Raw genomic sequence first — 21,241 nt, 5'->3', positions numbered from 1 at the left:
GGGAGAAACATGGGTAGAATTAGCATCAGAAAGAGTTGGAATAGTAGAAAGGGAGAAAAATAGTTTCATTCATTTTTTCAGCTTGATTGAAGTACAGCTGATAAATAAAATTGCAAGATATTTAAAGTGTACAATGTGAGGATTAAATATATGTATACATTGTGGAATGATTCCCTCCATTGAGTTAATTAACATATCCATCATTTCACGTATTTACATTTTTTTTTCTTTTTGATGAGAACATTTAATTTCTGCTCTCTTAGCAAATTTCAATTACACAATACAGTGTCATCAACTATAGTCACCAAGTTATACATTAGATCCTCAGACCCCATTCATCTTATAACAGAAAGTATGTTGAGTGAGCAGAAAAGAGATGAAGGATTGACTTTTTTTTATATATCCTCTATCTTTATTTTGCTGGTTACAGAATTCTGGGTTGAAAATCATTTTCCCTCAGCATTTTGAAGATGTTGTTCCATTGTTTTCTAGCAGGACTGACTATTTGAATACAAATTCACGTCTTTTTTTTAGAGCTGGGTGACCAAGCCTGGCTGTCCCATACCTTCTATCTCTCAGAATCCCCAGGGACACTAACACTGGGGAGGTAACCACTTCATTTCCCCATACTTAAGGAAACTTCTGAGCTTTATTAAACAGACCCAGAGAAGCATGTTTATTGTTGTTTTGTTTAGTGATACACTTAGAAAGGTAAAGAATAAGAGATATAAGAACAGTCATAATATACAAGCCTTCTACACTTCATGGAATTATGAATGAGCATATTATTTTAAAAGGAGAGCTTAATGAGATAACACTGTACTGCAGTCCAACTAAAGCTATGTACAAATGCATATATAATTTATGATCTATGTATAATTCATATGTATACAAATACCATATTTTATTGAGATAAAATAGCACAGCAAGGTTAAAAACAAATGGCTAAGCTCAATACAGGCTTTACAATGTCACTGAAAGCCATTTTACTAGCATAAAGGCCTCCAACATGCTGGTATTAACCTACTGATAAATATTTAGACTATTTATATTTTGTTCTCTTGAGAACTAAGCCAAAATAAACATTTTAAGGCAGCCTTTGGAAGTGTTGGCATTTCTTGTTTTTATTTGCTTTGTGGTAAGTGATATTCACAGTGACAATTAAAATATTGAACTGTGAAGGACAAAGATTGGCAAATTCATCTTGAATCCATTTTATCCTTTTATAAAATTTTCTCTAATGTGCAGAAAAGTCATATTTTTCAGCAACCTTCACCTTCCAATTTTGAGGAGTAACATTATTGCTTTTTTTGCCCATACATGCTTACTCAAAGCTATGTGTTAGAGATTTTCAATTTTGATTTCATGTTCAGAAAAGCATCTATACAAGTCTCATTGCTATTTTTAAACATTCAGAAAATGAGAACTTACAGAATGCAGGTTATTATGGCTGCAAGCTATTCAACACTGCTGCTCACTTCCATCGTGTCTTTGGAAAGATAAACTATCCAGTATACAAGGTTGAATCCTGCAAATGCAACTGGGAAAAGAATCCGAGAATACTGATCTATTTTACTGGTACCCCCAAAGGTAGGAGAGAGAGGTGGGGGTGTGACAGGTGTTGACTGTAAGATGGGAGCTCTTGTGAGGACTGTGCTGGCCTTGGGGGATGGAACTATTGGCAATGTCAGAGAGGTGATTCTTTTCTTCAGATGGTACTTGGAATCAGAATGCTGTAGAGGAAAAGATACATATATATTCAGCCTGGGTAAAAGAATAGACATCACTTAATCATTCATTTTTTCATCATCGACAGATAGTTATTGACTACTTACTACATAAGTTAAAATATCAGCAAATTCTTGATAGTAATTGATGGTGCTACTTTTCCAAGAAAGTGGTAAAACAAATTTTAAAAACATCGATTTGCTAACATCCAACATCCTATAATTTAATACATCAGCAATTGATGCTAAGCGTGTTCCATGCCCCAGAAACTGTGTTGAGTGTTGTACCATTAGGAGATAAGCTAGGTTATAAGGGCTTATCCACCCACCACCCCAGTTATGCATAAACCTATAGGGCAGTGGGTATGGGCAATGAGAGGGAATTTCATTTTGGAATGTGTGGGCAATTACTCAATACAAGAAAATAACAGCTCGGCTAAATGGTATCATTCTTCTAGACACATTCCCAGCCTATAGCCTGATCTTTACCATTCATAAATTTGAACCAACTGAGGTATCAAGAACAGCAAAAAAATATAAAGGTGCTCATGTACATCAAAAGCCAGTGACAAAATAGAAATACCCTTATATTGAGTGGGATGACTGTTCTTCCCTTGAAATATGACTGCCTCTTGGTCCAGAGTTCTATATTGGGAGCTTTCTGTTTTCCATTCAGAGCTTCTCACCTGGTCTCCCTCCATCTTAAGTTACCAAAGTCATACATTTACTAACCTCAGAATTGTCATATGTTCTTTTCTATCATGAGATTTTCTGTTCCACTGAAATCATAAGACAACCAATCCTAGTCTTGAAAGGGATATTCAGTGCATTAAGTAACATGAGAAGGCTGAGGTCCAGATGTGGGAACTGCTTCGCCCATAGTTTCACAGCCCGTCATAAACCACCTTGGTCAATCTCACTGCTTGTTTCATCCCAGCATTTTCTCATCTTTAAAGTATTGAGCCTGGTTCAGAGACTCTAATTCTGTTTGCTTTAGACTCCTTTCATAATGGTGGAGACTAGGGGGCTTCCTCTGATTCTTACCTTTTCTCGTCTACGGCCTATAATAATCACTCTCCTTGTGGCCAGGTTGTCCTTGCTGGGTCTCTGCCTTCACACCCTGGCTGTACATTAACTCTGCTCTTGTAAAACTGCCTCGTTTTCTCCCTGGCAGCAGAATCACCACTTTGCTGCCTGACGGGGTGTGTTACTCATGTGGACACAGACTCCTGGAGCTTTAGACAGCAGCCCCCCAGCAACAGGATGAGGCCACCACCTCCCCTGTGCTGGTTGAGCCACAGGACCAGAATTACCCACTGACGTGGTGACATTTGGACTGCGGGAAACAACAACCCCGAGAACCTCTCCTCTCTATACTCCCATCCTGAATTTTGCTTTTGATTTGTCATGGAGGTTTGCCGAATATCTATAATAGTCACCATAGAGAGTTCAAGTCCACTGTGCTTTTAGGGGCCGTGGGAAAATCTGTTTCTTTACCAAAAGCAAAAATAAATCAGTATGAAGTCTGATTTGACATGACCATGGTGAATTTCAAGCAAAGAATATCTTTATTTGTTATCTGTTGACCCAGTATTAGGCTAGGCACTCTGGACAGAATTAAATAAATTATAGGTATTGGAAGTAGAAGATAATTTAAAATAGAAGAGTGCCAAGTCTACTGATCTTGGATAGGAAATAAGTGACATTTTCTATTAAAAATATGTGACAACCCAGGACTACTGTGCCCAGGGTCACTAGATAGTGTGTGGATAGGACCAGAGTAGTGGTATTTTGGTCTCAATGCATGCTACCTGTATTAGAGAATAAACATTAGAGAATTAGAGAATAGCATTGTCTGCCAAGAGCTTTCTATCATGTTTCTCAAACTCTGATTTGCATTTTCATCTATTATATATGTTATTAAAATATTCTCCACCTGAAAGAGCAAAATTTGTCACTGTTTAATTCTTCAGAAAGAGTTCTCCTCCTCCCAGATATAAGGAACATTAAAATATTTTACTCTAGTAAATTTTCTAAGGATCATAATGGAAAAAAAAGAGGGCAAGGCTTTAGAGTAGATTTTCTTACTAAACACGTCTTGATTTTTAATAGCATGCATTGTCTGTTTCTTCCTTTTTTAGGGAGAAAGAGGGCAGACATGAATAAGTTCACTGAGATGAAAAAGTGATTGTAAACCATAATCTAGCATAAAAATGTAAGGCATTGTTTTATCTCTCTCTCTCTTTTGGAGATGTTGGGAAAATTTATTTGTCAATCTCTTGGCATTGTCACAGTGTCACAAATGACTTAATGAAGATTGCTGAATAACCCTTGTCCAGAGTTAAGCAACATCATTCACCACCTAACAGCATGAGAAATTTATGCACAATGGCATTAGCCTGGAATTAAAGGTCTCCTGCAGTAGGATTCCTCTTTTCCTCATCTACTTCCCCAGACAATCTCTATGGAGGGTTGCTTAGGAGTTAAGAGGGCAGCAGAGTCAGAAAGCCCTAGACTGCAATTCCATAGATACTACTTAGCTGCTGTATGACTTAGACATGCCTTAGGAGTCACTGACTCTCCCTAGGCTTACATTGAAATCAACTATACTTCAATAAAAAAAAAAAAAAAAAAGAAAATTAAAAAAAAAGAAAGAAATAAAGTTAGGGACAATTTCTGTTTCAGCTCTAAAGTTTTCTTCTTGTCTTTAAGAACTTGAGAAAGGAAATGTGTCTTTTCTCTGTACAGATTTCTACCTACCTAACTGTTACAACTCTCTGCTGTCATCACCTCTTCCCTGTAAATATTATTTTTGTTGTGCTTTATCCCCTTTCCTGACATGAAATCGCCTTAGTGGTAGAGGGCATATTATTCTCATGTGTAAGTGCTCCACAGTGCCTAGCCAGCGCATAGAACACAGTGAATGCTTAATAAACATATGCCGCATCAACAAATGAATGAAAATCTAAACATTTCCCAAGACTTTTTAGAGTAGTCAGGCAAAGAGAAGGGAACAAAACGTTTTATGATTATTTTACACTATGTTTTAGCATATTGTTGATATTATATTATATTATAGTTACCATATCTAAATGCTTACCATTAACAAGCACTACATGGCACTTTGCATGCATTATTTTGCTTATTCCTAGGAAGAATCTATAATGTAAAAATATTACTTTCATTTCAGAGATGAGCAAATGAAGGTGTAAGCAGAAAGCTCACACAAGTAATAAGCAGCAGTACCTCACTCAGTCCCTCTCAGATGCCTAAGATCATACTCTTCATAACTATTATTTTTTCTTTCCATCAGCTTTAGGGTTTAGGACATGGCTTCTCAACCACAGAGGTACTGATACACTGATGCTTCTTAGTTGTGGGGACTGTCCTGTGCATTGTGGGGTGTTGAACAACATCCCTGTCGTCTACCCACAAGACGCCTGTAGCACCCACCTCCTCGGAGTTTTGACAACCAAAAATATCCTTGTTCCTTGACAAATGTCCTCTGGGGGAAAATTCACCCACCACTGAGCTTCACTGGTTTAGAATTACACTGTCTCATTGCCCAGCGATGGCTGGGGGATTTCTAGCAGGCAGCAAATACAAGGTGCTCAAGGAAATGCCAGAGGGCTGGCTAACCCACACGCTGGATAATCAGCTCCTGGATAATTGGGAATCGGCGGTGTAGGAGACTGGACACCTAAAATTTAGAAGAATCGCACTGAATTTCTGAAACGAAAAGAAAGCCAGTATTGCAAACCATTCAAGCTACAGGTTTGTGTCAGATCCCGCCTGCTCCATTGTAAGCTCAGCAGCTTCAGTTGATGGTAAAATAGGCTTTTGTCAGAGTCCAGATGAGGGCTCAGCTTGGGGCTGTCACTGTTTTGAGTGGAACACCTGTGGTTTTGAATTTTTCCAGGGCTCCCCTGCTGCTCAGTGCCATCCTGCTTTGGGTATTTTTAGAGCACTGTTTTGTTTTAAGTAACGCCATATTGCAAAGGTACTTGGAGTCAAACTGGACTTTGTGACAATCAGTTATTTGGTATAGGGATGAGGCATTTGGGAAGTACTTAGAGCAATTCTGATACAGCATTTAGTGAGTCTAATATATTAAAGAAGAGGGGGCAACGGGTTACCTCTTAGGAGAAATATTCTAACCAGGGCTGCATTACTCAAGGGACAAACAAAGTATCTGCTTTTAGAACCAGCGAACAGGGGCACCAAAAACAAGAGAAAATATTTTTGAAAACATTTATTATTTGACATTTTTTAAGCTACATATTAATCATTATGGAGAAAATCAACTCTGTCAAATGTCCTCACATTTATTTTACAGCTGGTAGAATTGAGGAGCAGAGACAATTCCAGAATGCCTGCAGAGAAGCAGCTTATTGGTAGCAATCTGGTGGGTCAGTGGTGCTAGTGGCATGTCTGAAAACCATACTGGAATGTTTGGAGGGTGCAAAAAGGAATATTGGATGGCGATTTGACGGAAGGTATAGGGAAAGAGCCAACCGCCTACACCCCTCATCTAATCCACCCCACCCTCTCTATAAGTCATATGACGGCGCTACCATGGGGAAGGGACATCATGATCTTTCTGGTGTTCAGAGTCTCTGATGGTCTTAATTCAACTGTTAATTCTTTGGAGTAATGGTAATACTGAAAGAAATCTTAGCACGATTTGGAACAGGGGAGGTAAATCTTTCAGTATGCTATGATTCATATTTTTCTACACAGGTGAAGGGCAACATAGTAATGGCCCAGCAGACGTTCCAACCTTGAAAAGAGTACAGAAGGGACAATATGTCTTATTTCCCTCTCTGTGCCCAAGTTTCTAACAACTGACTTAGAGTTTCTAGAGCAGGGCCAGGCTCGTCTTTCTTTTCTCTGCCTAGGTATCACGTCCTCCACAATCACCCCTCCAGACTGAGTTAGGTCTCATGGCTCGCTCGTGGCTTTTTTTCAACCTTCTATACATCTCTAACCACAGCCTTTATCACAGTATATTGTCATGGCTCCTTGAGTAGTTTCCTCTCTTCCTGCTCAACAGGCAGCTCCATGATGGAAGAGGCCCTATTGATGTCACTTACTAAGGTAGCGTCAGCATTCTACAAAGGGTCTGGCAAAAAAGCACTTAACAAATAAAGGCTTATGGTATGAACAATTTGATGAACACAGAGGTACTCAGTAAATTGGTGTCAGCTGAAAAGAAAAAATAACGTAATCAGTATAAATATAGTTATTATCTTGACCAATTAAATTTTGGTCAACTTAGTTTGTAGATAATTTACCAAGAACATCACACGTTCTGTGAAAAAGAGAAGCCACATTGGATGTATTGATGGGTAGGGGGCCAGGGGATTCATTCTTAGGAACATAGTGGTGAGGGCTTAGATTTTTAAAATAACAAGAAAACTAGCAAAACATCCAGAAAGAGATCAAAGTCTAAACTAGGTCTTATATATAAAATAAGTCTACCCCAGACACATAATAAGCTCTGAAACAGAAATACAGGAATAACTCTCTAAAGCCAAAACAGCATACCAAATAAAAACAATATGGAAAGATACCATATAAGCAGGAAAGAAACTGTGGACAATTTCTTCTCAAAATCCAAAAATATAAAGTCTCCACTTCCAAATGCCTTAAAATAAGAAAGATTATTAGTCTATAGAGCACTTCTGAAGATTTAGTTTTAGATGTCTCGTCAGGTGTTAGTACTAGGCTTTAAATGCCTGAATTTCTTTGTTATTATTATAATAAATTTCAAGGTCAAATTCAAAGTGATAAAGTTTTCACATTCATTCTAAGCAGTTTCCTGTGAAAAGCAATGTGCACATCAAAACATACAACTTAGAATCACATGAAATATCCAAGCACTTAATCTCATTTCAACTTTACCACATTGGTTTGCTATTTCAATGTCCAACTTACTCAAATAATGTTATTTTGATTACAACTGAATAGGCATTTTAAAATGTCATGGTATTTGAAAGAAAAAATGACCTTGCAATCATAATATACCATTGTGCTGTATAAATTCGAAATGTGTAATTTATGTTTGTTCCTCTATATTATATAAGACAATAGCCAAGTTTTGACATAAATAAATAAAACTGTACATGTTCTATGTAATCATCTATATTTTTTGATGCCTACAAGGTTAATATTGTTAGGTTTGGTTACTTTTGTTTTTATTTTTACATTTTGACTTAGCCTTTCAGAAACAAAATTCTCCTTTTCATTGCCTTGGAATATTTTAAGTGGAGCCAGGTTTAGAAATGTAATTTTTTGTAGGGAAAAAAGTCAACTTGCAAGGAAAAAAATACTTTGAGATGATTTAAATGCAATTTTTTATCCAGCTTCCCAAAGGACCTGCTCATTATATGTTACTATTTTAGAACTGTTAGAAGATAGTTTATATGAAGACCTGAGATCTTAAATTCCATCTTATTAATAAATTATACCTTTAAAATAATAGACTTAGGGAACGATACCTCTATGCTTTCTCTAAGAATTTGAAATCATATTCTTCTTAGTAATATATATTTTAAAAGAGTTGAAGTAAGGAAGTTGGTCTTTCTTTTTGTCTCAGTATCAGATCAATGACTATATTCAAAATCACTTTTCTTACCCTCTTTGTCATGAATTTCTCTTTTTATTTTTACTGTGCTTCTCAAGTAAGAAACTGTTAAATGGAATTATGATAAATATTAATTCTTCTTCCTTTCCAGCTATATGTTAAGATAATATATGACCTTTAGACAATATGTCAATTATATACCTATGTAAGTACAGATAGGTTGTAACATAATCACTTATTTTTACAAACAAAATAATTCTCAAAAATATTTTGAATTTATCTTTTCTGAAAAATATAATTTTCAAGTCTTTTGAACTGGGTGTTTAACATAATTTTGTTACAAAATTTATATTTTTGTGAACTTTCAAAGCACACACACATATATAAAGAAAACATCATTAAATTAAGGGAAGAATTTTGGGAATAACCTAACCTACATACAGAAAATGTTTTACCCAGTGGTATGCACTCTATTATATTTCAGTCTTTGAAAAAGTGTTGGGGAGGTTAGGGCCTCAACCTCTGTAAATCTGTGGATATTAGGAGTTCTGGAATCAATTCCTAGTTTTTCTACCAACTAGTGCCTAATGTTTTCCTTCTCAGGCTCTGTTTTTTATTTGTAAGTGTAATTGGACCAGATTACTGGATGGCAAACTTTTTTTTTTTTTAAAACAAGGTCTAATTCAAGAAAAAAAAAATCTTTAAATTATGTATTGTCACTTTTCATGGGACAGGTCTTATCCTTTAGAGGAAATGTAAATTCTCAAACAAGTTTCTAAGTTTATCAAAGAGAAAAGTTTCAATACAAAATTATCTTTTAAAGCCAATAAACATTTGAGTCTTTGGGAAGTAAAACACACATAGCTTTATAATTTTTATCATAAAATTTAACCAAGAATTAACTGGGCTGTATGTGGTTTTGCGATTTGGAAATAGTCATGAGAATTGATCAGTTATAAAGAAATTTTCAGTTCAAAGTGTCTGCATTACTTGATTTTGCAGAGCAAAATTTTTCTGTTTTCAAGAGCTACTGTTTAGAGTTTGTTTTGAAATAAAAATGTATACTTATCAGTTCTATAATCCATTTTTTAAAAAGTAAGTGCAACTTAATTGTTGTGAGAATTTATTCATATGTGAAATTGAAATTTGGGGGCACATTTATGACCCTTGAATTATTAATGCTATCATTTATTTTTTATTCAAAAAAACTTTGGGGACCAGAGCTTAGGCACAGCGAATCTAAACTTAATTTTATAGGGATTTCTCACTGATTGTATCTCAAAAAAACCCACATTAATATACATAATAATATGTATATTATATACATATAACATGAATGTGAACATGAGAATGTTTTCACATGAGTCAAAAACTTGGCTTATGACTCAGCATTCATAGAACCTAATATACACATCTTGCCCTCCTGAAATAAAGCAGCAAGTGGATTTCTAACAGAAATTGTCCATAGGAGTCCCTGTTTGTTTCCTTCAGACTCTGAAACCTCATTAGGAACTTTTTTTTTTTTTAACTTTATTCTCCCTAGTCAGTATAATGGAACCTGTTCAAAGGAGACATCTAAAGGCTAAGAATTTTCTGTCTCCTCTGAGAGCTTGCAATCTGCCAGTATTAGTGAGGATGATGAAAGAGGATTACCAAAAGTTTAGAGCAAAGATAAATGAAGGATTGTTGCTTGGCTTTTTTCTGTGAAGCTGGAGAAGAAGTTGGCCTTGGAACCAAAGTTATGTAACTCATGCCCCACTAATATTACTTTTGGACTATCTAACTGTTTGTGGTAACTATTCTGGCTGCCTTTTCCTATATGGTAGGTAACATTAGAAAAGTAAACAATTACCAAAACAATCTCAGCTTCCAAGGGTTCAGTCGCTTTTGCTATTGTCACTGGGGGTGAGGCTGCAATCTGTGCCTTCCTTTTGGCCTTCTGTGTCTGAAGATTGGTAAAGTAGTTGACAGCTGCGAACTCAATAAGAGCAGAGAAGACGAAAGCAAAGCAAACAGCTATAAACCAATCCATGGCGGTCGCATAGGACACTTTTGGCAAGGAGTGCCTGGCACTGATGCTTAGAGTGGTCATGGTTAAGACAGTGGTGATCCCTAGAATGAATGAAACAGAATGAGAAATGCACTATTAGCATTTGCAATCCAATAACAAGATCAAATGGGAACATGCTGGTGGAGAGGATTTTTGTTACAAATGTATTTTTTGTTATTATTTTATTATTTTTAATTGTTCACAGTTATCATAGGCATTCACATTTTGGTTTCCTTCAAAACCTAGTGTGGTGATGTGTATTATTAATAATAATATATTATAATATAATAATAGCAAATTATTATATAACTAATACAACTTTGAACTTCTGATCAAATTTAATGCTGATATAATCTTTCATCATATTTAATAAGTCTATTTGGTGTGAATAATAAATATAAATTAGATTTCTCAAATTTTTTTATTTCTAGCTTGGTTTTAAGATAAAATATTTAATCATGAGAAAATAATTTCATTACTCATCTGCCAGCAGTTTTCTGTCTTGGAGGATTTATATAATTCAAAGATGGTAAACATCATTATATAAATATTCTTTTATAACTTGCAAAAAGAGATCTATTTTAGTATGGTAAATTAAAAAGTCAAAATTCATCTGAGATTTCAATTAAACTCAGGTCTTCCCTATGAACTACTAAATTTATAATCACAAAAACTGAGAAAAATATTGGATTTTGTTACAGATGATATTTTTCTGTTATAGCTCTTTTTCTTTTTTCATTTTGTTCCATCACACTAGTAGTGATTCTATACATCATAAATGTAACTAAATATTTAGGTTGAACAATGGGGAAACTGGTGATATTTAACTATTTTTAGACCTAAAAAATGGCAAATTTTTTTAAGATCCAACCTAATAAAAGTGAGATATAATTCATGTATTTGTGGGTTCAATATCTTAGCCTTTGTTGTCATTGCTTTACATGTCAGTTTTTAATTTTCTGCTTTCTTTTTTTAGTTATGAAAAAGCAAATTGAGTTTAAAAAACAAAGCAAACCAACAAAAAAACAACTTTCCTAAATAGGGCACGTCAAAGTCACAGGAAACCAGCCAGAATTCTTGCTGAGACTAATCTTTTGTTGATTCACCACACAACATGAGATAAGATGAGGGTCATTTTGTATGATACATGTGTCTGAATGAGATAGGAGTTTATTTCCTTTGTGGGTTGAAAAAGTGCACTGGTGTGAGTATTCCCCTAAAATACACAAGCAATGTGAGCTGGAGTATGACAGAAAGTAGAGCGCAAAGAGGGAAGCATACCAAAGACAGTTCTGGCCGGAACAGACTCCTTGTTAATCCAGAAAGACACCTGGGAAAGAATGACCGTCATAATGCAAGGAGTATAGATCTGTATCATAAAATAGCCCATCTTCCTTTGCAAGTGGAAATAAACTGTCATTATTACGTATTCACCTGTTGGAAGACAGGTATATCAGGATTATTGCTGTTGACAGTGTGCAGAAAGAATGCAGCTGGAAATAAATCTTGCAGATCTTTAAATTAATATGGGTGGGAAGAAAACAAGCGAAGGCATTTTTTCAATGTATGACAAAGCTGCTCAATCAGCAGATGATAGATACATCAGCTCATTGTTTTCTGTGGGGTTCTTGGTGTCATATACATACAAAACTTCTCACTCCAAGGCTACACAAATCTTTATATGCACATGGTTGCAAAATCAATTTTAAAGAAAGCTACTCATCACTTTAAAACAACAAGTTTAGCTGAGGATGGATAATGCAGAGGAAAAAGAAATAGATATTTTGAAAATGTGCACTGGAGTCACCATGCAGGATTACATCCATGCATTGGTCAAATGCTTACCTGTGTTAGATTTAATTGTCTCACTAGATACTGTTTGTCCAATCAGATCATACTGAAGGAGGCTTGAAGACTCTTCTGGGACTTCCACTGAGTAAAGTGGTCCTTTTTTCCATGTATATATGATTTCACTTTTGGGGTAAGCATCTGAATTTTTTAAACAAATTAAACAGAGAGGTAAATCTGGCTAATTGTGTTTTTTTTTTCTTTCAAAGCAAATCTTGTTCATTATAAAAAGGATATACAAACAAATTTTTTAAATGATTTTCTTTAATTCTGGTGACCAAAACCTCTGACTGTATGATTGACAGACATGATTAAGTAAGTTAATTCCTGGAATCATACTGAGAACGTCAGAGTAATATTTCTCTTTTGCTTTCCAGTGTCTGACTAAAACCAAATAATTACGTATTTTGAATGCATTATTTGACTCTCAGGAGCTTTTTGTAACTTACAACTCCCAAACTTGAGTGGACAAGCATGCCCATCCATAGGAAAGTTAACCAGCCTCATAGGACAGTCAGCGTTGATGGTAAGCCTAAGGGACATTGAAATAAGTGGTTCTGAGTTAGTATGATGGACAAGTAATTTGGGCAGAGGAAGTAGAATTGGGGAAACCTCACCTCATGGTGTATAGAATTGTTCCATTCTGCATTATTCTGAAGAGTTTGTTAGGAGTTGTCATATTGTGAGCAATTGATTTTTTGCCATTCCTGAAAAAAGTGTCAGGTGTCCAGATTTTACTGACCATCAGGTTATTCAAACTCAAAATCTCAGCTGGCCCCCCAAACTTCAGCCTCTCATCGGTCCAAGTCTGGCGGAAGAAAACGTCCATTGTATACTCCTGAGACAAAATAAGAGATTCATGCATGCTGGGCAGGTGGCTTATTAAGAATAGTTTATTCACTAGCTTACATACCCAATCCTAAAACTTAAGAAACGAAGCAACTTTTTATGACAATAACCTATCGGGGAAGCGATGATTTCAGTGAATTATTATTTTTTCACACTCTAAGATTGTAATATTATTATAAAAGATAGTGTTGTATTGTGCAAACCTCTCTCTCCCACCTTCACCCTCCTTAACATTCTTCCTCTTTTTCTATCAGTCATCCGTCTCTTCATCTATTGACCTATTGAGTTCTCCCTCCTTAATTTAGAAGAAAAATAGAAAAAGATTTAGTCTAGGTTTTGTGCTGACCTTCCTACCATCAGTGAGTCTAACCATTCCCTTAGCAGCTTGTTCACCTTCAAAGGTATCTCCGAGCAACATGGTACCACTTAGTAAAGTTCCAAGGATAGAGAAACTTTACTTGATAAGCATACTCTTGTCTGCACATCATGATTATTTTATACTGTTCTCAGAGAACATAAAAGCAAATGTTACCATGATTACCCAAACAGAGCATCATTTAAGCATGCATAATCAAAATTATGAGTTTTAATTTGTGGCTTTTATGAAATAACATTAAAAATCTTAAGAGTTATGATAAGGGCCTTTGCAAAAGTCAATGATAAATAACAACTTATAATTATGTCAAAATATTGCCAAGAATTGCTTTGCCTACTTTATATGTTCCTTTATGAGACCTATTACTGCAAGTGGTGATTATATTTTAAAAATATAATTTGACACACAGTATATCCATATAATGATGATCCAGGCTATAACAAGCCTCTCCTGTACAAATACACGATGTGTGTCTTAAAAAAGAGACACATGCATAAAATAAATTCTAAGTGTCCCCAGATTTCAATGGTACCGTAGAATATGGTGGTGGTTATTTATTCTTGGGGTGAGTCAGTACTCAAATGAAAAATATGATAGTTAAATAATTGAGAATTCTGGAGAATGCTGACTCTAATTTCTCTCAAGTCTTAAGACATTTATCTCTTAAATAAAGTACTCCTCACTCTCTCCCCCTCTTCCTTGTTCTTTTTTCTTACTTCTCTTCTCCTGCCCCCCCTTTCTCTTTCTCTTTCTCTTTCTCTTTTACTCCTTCCTTTTCCCCTTTTTTTTATTCCTCCTCCTTTCCTTTCTCCTTATCTTGTCAACTCAAAAAGCAGAAGATGAAAGTATCTAATAACTGTTTATCTAGAATTACATTCCCCTAGTACATTTAATGCACCACTTTAAAGAGTTACGTTTTTCTTCAGTTTTAGTATTTATATTTTACTTTTAGGGGGACATACTACCTGAGAAGTATGAAAGAATATCATAATATACTTTGTTCTAGAAGACTGGTTCAGGTTTTCATTGCCGCTTACTATAAATATCCTCTTATGAATCCTATAGCCATCTGTACCTGGAACAGCGTCCCCAGAACACCTACTGGTCCATTTGCAAACATAAAATGTGGAATGCATTAGTCTTTCCAAAGGACTCCCTTTACTGTTTTAATAACACATGCCGAGAAAGATGCACTGCCAAAACAGCTATGTTTTAAATTTAATAGATATTCTCAATATACACTTATGTAGCATACCATCTTTGCTGGTTTTTCTTTTTTCTCCTCCAAAAATTTACTAGGACTTCATAAAGATGGGGAAAAATCTTCTCTTTGTAGGGAAGAATAGGTGCATGATATGTGAACAGAAGAGAGGATATCATCATAAAAGGCCCCTCAGATTAGTGTCCAAGCAGAGCCTTTAGTGAAATGTGAAGGAGATTAAGCCAGTAATCTGCTCTAATGGCCATTCCTTCCCAGCAGGAGCACACATATTGCTTTTGGATCTGGAGCCAAGTTTGGTAACAATGCCCCTTATCATTCATTCTGCCCCCACTAAGCAAAATTACTCTCCTCACTCAGAGCTCACTCACCATCTCCACATCTGACACGGGCCCAAAACTTGTTACGTAAATGTCTGTTTTGACTTCAGTGACAGCACCTGAAATGAGCCCAGAGGGATGGGGGCAATTATCATCAATGATGTTAAGGGGACTGAACTGAACAACTCTATCACAAAGCCCCTTCTCATGGCCAGAATCTGCAACCCATCCTAAAGTAATTCCAGCAGCAGGAATCCTTTGGATTTTCAACTCTACAAACTCACACCAGTTGCATTATTTTGAACTTATTCTAGCAAAATTGTGAAATTTAAGGAATGGAAGAGAACTAGGTTAGTATTCTAAAGAAAATTACAACAATAATTAACGTTGAGTGATAGCATTAATGGGACGAATGCTAAAGAAAGTGTTTTATATGGTGAATCTCATTTTACACTCAAACGCCCTATGAGGCAAGCACTGTTCATACACCACACTACAGTTGAGAAAGCTGAGGCTTAGAGAGTTCAAATGACTGGCATATAAGGTTGCGAATTGAGGAAGGGGCAGAGACTGGATGGGAACATACACATGGTCCCTCCCCAGGCCCTGCAACCTGCCACTCTGCTATCCTGAAGCCTCTGTGCCTTGGAATGGCACTAAGGGGGAAGAAAAGTACAGACGTTTGGTCTAGTAAGAATGCCTCTCACCTCCAAATCCCGGTCGCAGCCGATTGTCATAGCCTTCAAGCAAGTTGTCCAGGATCCGACTGATGTTTCTGGAGTAGACGTTTCCTTCATCTTCAAGTTTCCCTAGGGCATTTTCTACCCTGTGAGTAGACAGTCCATGACCCTCACTCCTGGCCTCAGAGAAAATAGGCTGTTCATTCCAGCCTCGTCTACCCCACCACACATACATGCCACACCACCCAGGCTGCTTCCATGATTTGGTATAGAAGTCACCCAGTGGGTGTGTGCTTGCCCTTTTCTCCGAGCTAAAAGGAAAAATCAGAAAAAAGTCTTACTCACCATAGAATAATGTAGAGCCAGGGCAGAGGCGATGCCATCCTGCAGTGCACTGAAATGCCCAGTTCTCCCTCCTCCTGGGTTCTCCTCCTCCCAACCAGCTCCCTGTTGCCAATTAACTAGAGCAATCTCCCGGACCACTCATAGCCCTTCTTGTTTGTGTCTGGCCAGTAATCTGGTAGGTGAGAATGTTGCCAGCTAAACTTGAAGGGTTCCCCTTGCTCTCTTCACTCTCTGTTCCGTCTTTTCACATGGAACAAGGTGGTTTGCGGTCTTAGAGTACGTCCTAATGGACACTCAGCCTCCTCTGACTGACTTAGTTGGGAAATGAGAGTCTGAAGGGACAGTGCATGGTCGGAGAGCAGTGATGACAATCGAATAGGCATAAGGGGAGATTAGATGGGAGAAATCCACTGCTAGTTTTGGCATGGACTTCGCAGGGCCCTGTGAGGAAATCTGGAAGGCAGTGGCATCTTGCTGATTGAGATTATGTTCCAATGGGCTCAGCATTTATTATTTCTATGGTTCACGGAAGGATTTCTACATGGCTCTCACTGCTTAAAATGTCTAACAATATTGGGATCCTCTCGGATTCTCTTTCTGATTTCACCAGGTTTATTGCATCAGACGCCCCTTTCCTCTCTATTTAAAAATTGGACCTCATTCTTCTTTGGAAAAGCATTTATAAGACACCAGAATTACATCCCCACAGCTCTTGACCATCTTGCTGTTGGATTAGCGGTTTTTTAAAGTGTTGAATATTTCGCTGATCCTTCTTGTCAAAGGTGTGGCATCTCAAGCTTAGATACAAAGTTCTACCACTATCTTTAGAAACCTGGCCAGTTTCATGAATGCTGCCTATAAGAGACAGTGTCTGGAAATAGCTTATTAAGGTTCCCATGTAGAAATGCTGTAAGAATTAAGCATCCATAGATAATGGTTAATGATGATGTTGCTGGCACTATTTTATTAGGCTTGCCACAGGTCAAAAGCAAAATGTTTGAACCCAAGAAATAGCATTCTCCGCCCAGTCTGGTAAAGGAAAGTTGGAGTCAAAGAAGTCTCTTTAAACCTTAAAATTGTAATCTTTAAAAAAATAAAATTAATAAAGTATTGTGAATATATATATTTAATTCAGGGACATAAGAGCAAGAAGCAAATGTCTTCTTCACCATCCTCTGGCCCAGTGTCTACCTAGTTCACAGTCTGTATTTTCAGCACAGTCTGTATTTTTAGGTTCTACAGAAGTGATGGTAACTTGATGCCATACAGCACAGTCTTAAGAGTTATTTCTGAAGACATAAGTCATTTGAGAAACATCAAGAAATTAGCTACAAACAAAACAAAACAACAACAGTGAAAACAGAACAAGTGCAAGATTTCTTACAAAATATATTTTTAAAGATTACCGAATCTTAGTTATATGGAATTTTCTTTTTCCTCATCAAAAACCTGAATTCCCTCCAACATTCCTGGCAAGTGGTATTCAGCATCTGATTTCTCACATTGTTTTACTTGTGCTGAGTTGAAGCCTGCACCCTGGTCCTAGTTCTCACCTTTGAAGCTACACAAAATAATTTTTCAGGGAAAACCTACATGACAGCCACATAAACAAAGATACCTATCATGTCCTCTCTAATTTAAGCTAAGACTCCTAAAATCTTTTTTTGTTCATTATAGAACCTGGTTTTCATCTCTCTTCTTATTCTTTTCCCTCTACTTTAAAGTTACTACAACTAATCACCACAACATATTTGCAATTCCCATTGATTGCACTAAAACCCTAAATATCTGATGCTATTAAATAATTCTCTGTTCATTTTTACTACAACTTATTATTTTTATTCATCATAGGACTCCAAAATATGGATAAATAATCCCTGCAACTTTGTATCATTTTTTTCTATCATTATGTTTACTATCCATCTCTGATTTGTATCATCCTCAAACTTAGGTTTCTAAGACTGAATATTTTTTCATGTGGTAAAAAAAAATGATCATGGTAAAAATAAAATGATCATGGGTGAGATTATGGGAAAAAAATTGCAATATGTGCATTTATATACATATTCCTATAGAATAGGCATGTTTTTCTCCTGAAAATTATTTATCCAAAAAAGGAACAAATGATAGTTGTTACATTTGTCTCTAAAGAGAAGATTAACATACTTGATTCTATTTTCGGATGGGTTTTAATTAGTAGTTTAATGAAGGAGAAGGAATACCTTTACTACTCTCAATAGGAAGAAAAAAAAAAAAGTCCTAGGTCTGGAAGGATAATAAGGGCATGTAATCTAAGTCATTTCACCTCTGCGGACTTTACCTGTAAATGAATGTGCTGGACCTAAGGTACTCAAGCTCTCTAATTCTGTGCATTCAATTTATATGTTGGTGTCTGTACGTAATGAAGTCACTTGTTCACACATCCCTGTCAGAATTGGCAGACAAGCTCTAGTAGCAACATTGTTGATTTGACTGCAGTTATTATTTTCCTATGGAACTAGCCATAAAAGAGAGAGTTCAAAAACATGACAATGGCTATGACTTTGAGAAATGTATGGTCATTTATGTAGCATACTGTCTATGCAAACCAAGCATTCGGGAGCTCCCCCTATTTAGAGAATTACCTTCTTCTGGTAAATTAGAGAACATTTATCTCATACCTGTCTACTTCACAGCTGTTTTTCCTAAATATGTTTTTAAATCATCTTGGACAACCACTTGCTTGCTTTGCTGTTTATCTCCACTAGAAAGCCTAGAACTACCATCCTCCCCAACAATATGCTGGGCTTAGCAGAAGGACGAAGTGAAAAAAATCTGTCTCCCTTCTTTGTCCTAAACTTTGAACTCCTTGTACCACCACCTACAACACAGGTTTGTGTTTGTGAAATTAAAGACTCAAAGATGACTGGAGGAGGTCATTGCATAGAAAAAACAAACTTGGCACCAGACAATAAATAGTACTTTCTATGATACAAAAGAACAAATACACACATATATGCATTTATACATTAAGTATAGAACAAACAACCAAAATCTTCAGGATAGGTATGGAATTGACTCTTGGACAGTACAAGGTTGTGTCTTCTCACAGCAAATCTCCACTGGGCTTTTTAAAAAACAGTGTTAGAACTGAGCCTCAAAAAACCAGTAGCTCTTGTTTTGTCAAATAATAACTTCAACCAAGTAACTTTATTATTTGAGCATTAGTGTTCTTAAATATATGAGGAGCTTGAACCAAAGGATTCTGGTATTTGTATGATTACTTCCCACCTAATACTGGAGGACTTGAAACTTTTTTCCCTGTTTGTCTTAGAAACTGTTATGGAAAGCAAGTCAGTCAATAAATGCAATTTAAGACTGTGTCAGTGGAAATTAACACAGTATTAATAATAGATACCAAATATTTAACATTTACCATGTACCAAGAATTATGTTAAGAATTCCGCATACTCCAACTTATTCACTGCTAACACAAAAATCTATGAGTTGCCTATAATTGAGTCTATTTTGTAGATCATTAAGTCTGTAACTTTCCTAAACTCACACAGCTAGTAAGTGACAGAATTAGAATTTAAAACCAGATTATTCTAACTCAAAACCAACTAGGTACAAACTAAGGCCAATGGGAAGAATCCAATGAAAAATATGTTTCAATTCTTTAAAGGAATAATTTCTGTCATACTTATCCAAAGATGGAATGGACTATCATAGAAGAAAATGAATTTTTTTTATTAACAGAAGCATTCAAGTATGGCCTGGAACACCATGAGTGGGTTTCATGAATGTATGTTTCAGGAGGAAATTACATGATCCCTAAGAACATTCAGCAGAAGATTGAGGTTATTTTGGGGACATCCTAAAGACAAGCTGTTTGATAGAGAGCTTGAGTGAATATTTGGGTTCAAAGACTCAGCTATGGAGTTTCTCTGGAGTGATGTGAGAAGGAAAATTTAGAGGTTCTTGGTGGTAAAATGTACTTTGGAGGTACATTGGAGGAGAAAAATGGAGAGGTCCTACTAAGTTGTATTAAAGGAGGAAGCAAAAGTGGTAAATTATATAATAATGGTTAATACTTATTGAACACTTACTAGATGTCAATCACATACGTTGATATTATCTCTTATCTGGGTAACTGCCTTATAAAGTAGCCATTTCTATCATCACTGCACAAAAGGGTAAAATGAAGCTCACAAACGTATGTAACAACCTAATGTCCCAGAGCTAGAAAGTATCTCAATTCCAAAGTACACACACTTATACACTGTGCTTTATATATGACAGAACTGATATCGTTTTCTTTTTTTTTTAAACTGAAATACTGTTGATTTACAATGTTGTGTTAGTTTCAGGTGTACAGGAAAATGATTCAGTTATACACACACACATACATATATATATATATATGTTCTTTATTAGATTCTTTTCCATTGTAATTTATTACAAGACATTTAATATAGTTCTCCATGCTATACAGTAGGACCTTGTTGTTTATTTCATATATAGTAGTTTGTATATGTTAGTCCCAAACTCCTAATTTATCCTTCCCCCCCTTTCTTTTTTTTTTTTTAACATCTTTATTGGAGTATAATTGCTTTACAATGGTGTGTTAGTTTCTGCTTTATAACAAAGTGAATCAGCTATACATATACTTATATCCCCTTATCTCTTCCCTCTTGCGTCTTCCTCCCTCCCACCCTCCCTATTCCACCCCTCTAGGTGGTCACAAAGCACCGAGCTGATCTCCCTGTGCTATGTGGCTGCTTCCCATTAGCTATCGGTTTTACATTTGGTATTCCCCTTTGCTAACCATAAGTTTGTTTTTTTATGTCTGTGAGTCTGTTTCTGTTTTGTGAAAGCCAATTTGTACCATTTTCTTAGATTCCACATATAAGTGATATCATGTGATATTTGTCTTTCTCTGTCTGACTTACTTCACTTAGTATGATAATCTCTAGGTCCATCCATGTTGATGCAAATGGCATTATTTCATTCTTTTCTATGAGTAATATTCCATTGTATATATATTTACCACATCTTCTTATGCATTCATCTGTTGATGGGCATTTAGGTTGCTTCCATGTCTTGGCTGTTGTAAATAGTGCTGCTATGAACATTGGGGTGCATGTGTCTTTTTGAATTACGGTTTTCTCTGGGTATATGCCCAGGAGTGGGATTGCTGGATCATACAGTAATTCTATTTTTAGTTTTTTAAGGAAACTCCATACTGTTCTCCATAGTGGC

General features: G+C 36.1%; 1 protein-coding gene across 7 annotated transcripts; it reads right to left on the bottom strand.

Moving 5' to 3' along the window:
- Positions 1-635: 635 nt before the first annotated feature.
- Positions 636-20,665, bottom strand: GABRA6 (gamma-aminobutyric acid type A receptor subunit alpha6). 7 transcript variants are annotated; one of them, XM_082381096.1, is made up of 9 exons: positions 16,001-20,665; positions 15,683-15,831; positions 15,027-15,094; positions 12,829-13,019; positions 12,661-12,743; positions 12,209-12,352; positions 11,645-11,797; positions 10,166-10,425; positions 636-1,733 (listed from the first exon to the last, which is right to left on the bottom strand). In XM_082381096.1, the coding sequence occupies exons 1-9, from the start codon at positions 16,036-16,038 to the stop codon at positions 1,458-1,460; spliced, it is 1,362 nt and encodes a 453-aa protein (XP_082237222.1). In that variant the 5' UTR covers positions 16,039-20,665; the 3' UTR covers positions 636-1,457. The 7 variants fall into 7 exon arrangements, with proteins under 7 accessions (XP_082237222.1, XP_082237219.1, XP_082237220.1 ...); XM_082381093.1 differs by having other exon boundaries at positions 12,829-13,049; positions 16,001-20,662; XM_082381094.1 differs by having other exon boundaries at positions 12,829-13,049; positions 15,683-15,801; positions 16,001-20,660.
- Between the last annotated feature and the right edge of the window lie 576 nt (positions 20,666-21,241).

The sequence above is a fragment of the Balaenoptera borealis genome, assembly GCF_965194805.1.
Source record: "Balaenoptera borealis genome assembly, chromosome: 2".
In the NCBI taxonomy this organism is placed as follows: domain Eukaryota; kingdom Metazoa; phylum Chordata; class Mammalia; order Artiodactyla; family Balaenopteridae; genus Balaenoptera; species Balaenoptera borealis.
This window is presented reverse-complemented; position numbering and strand designations above follow the sequence as displayed.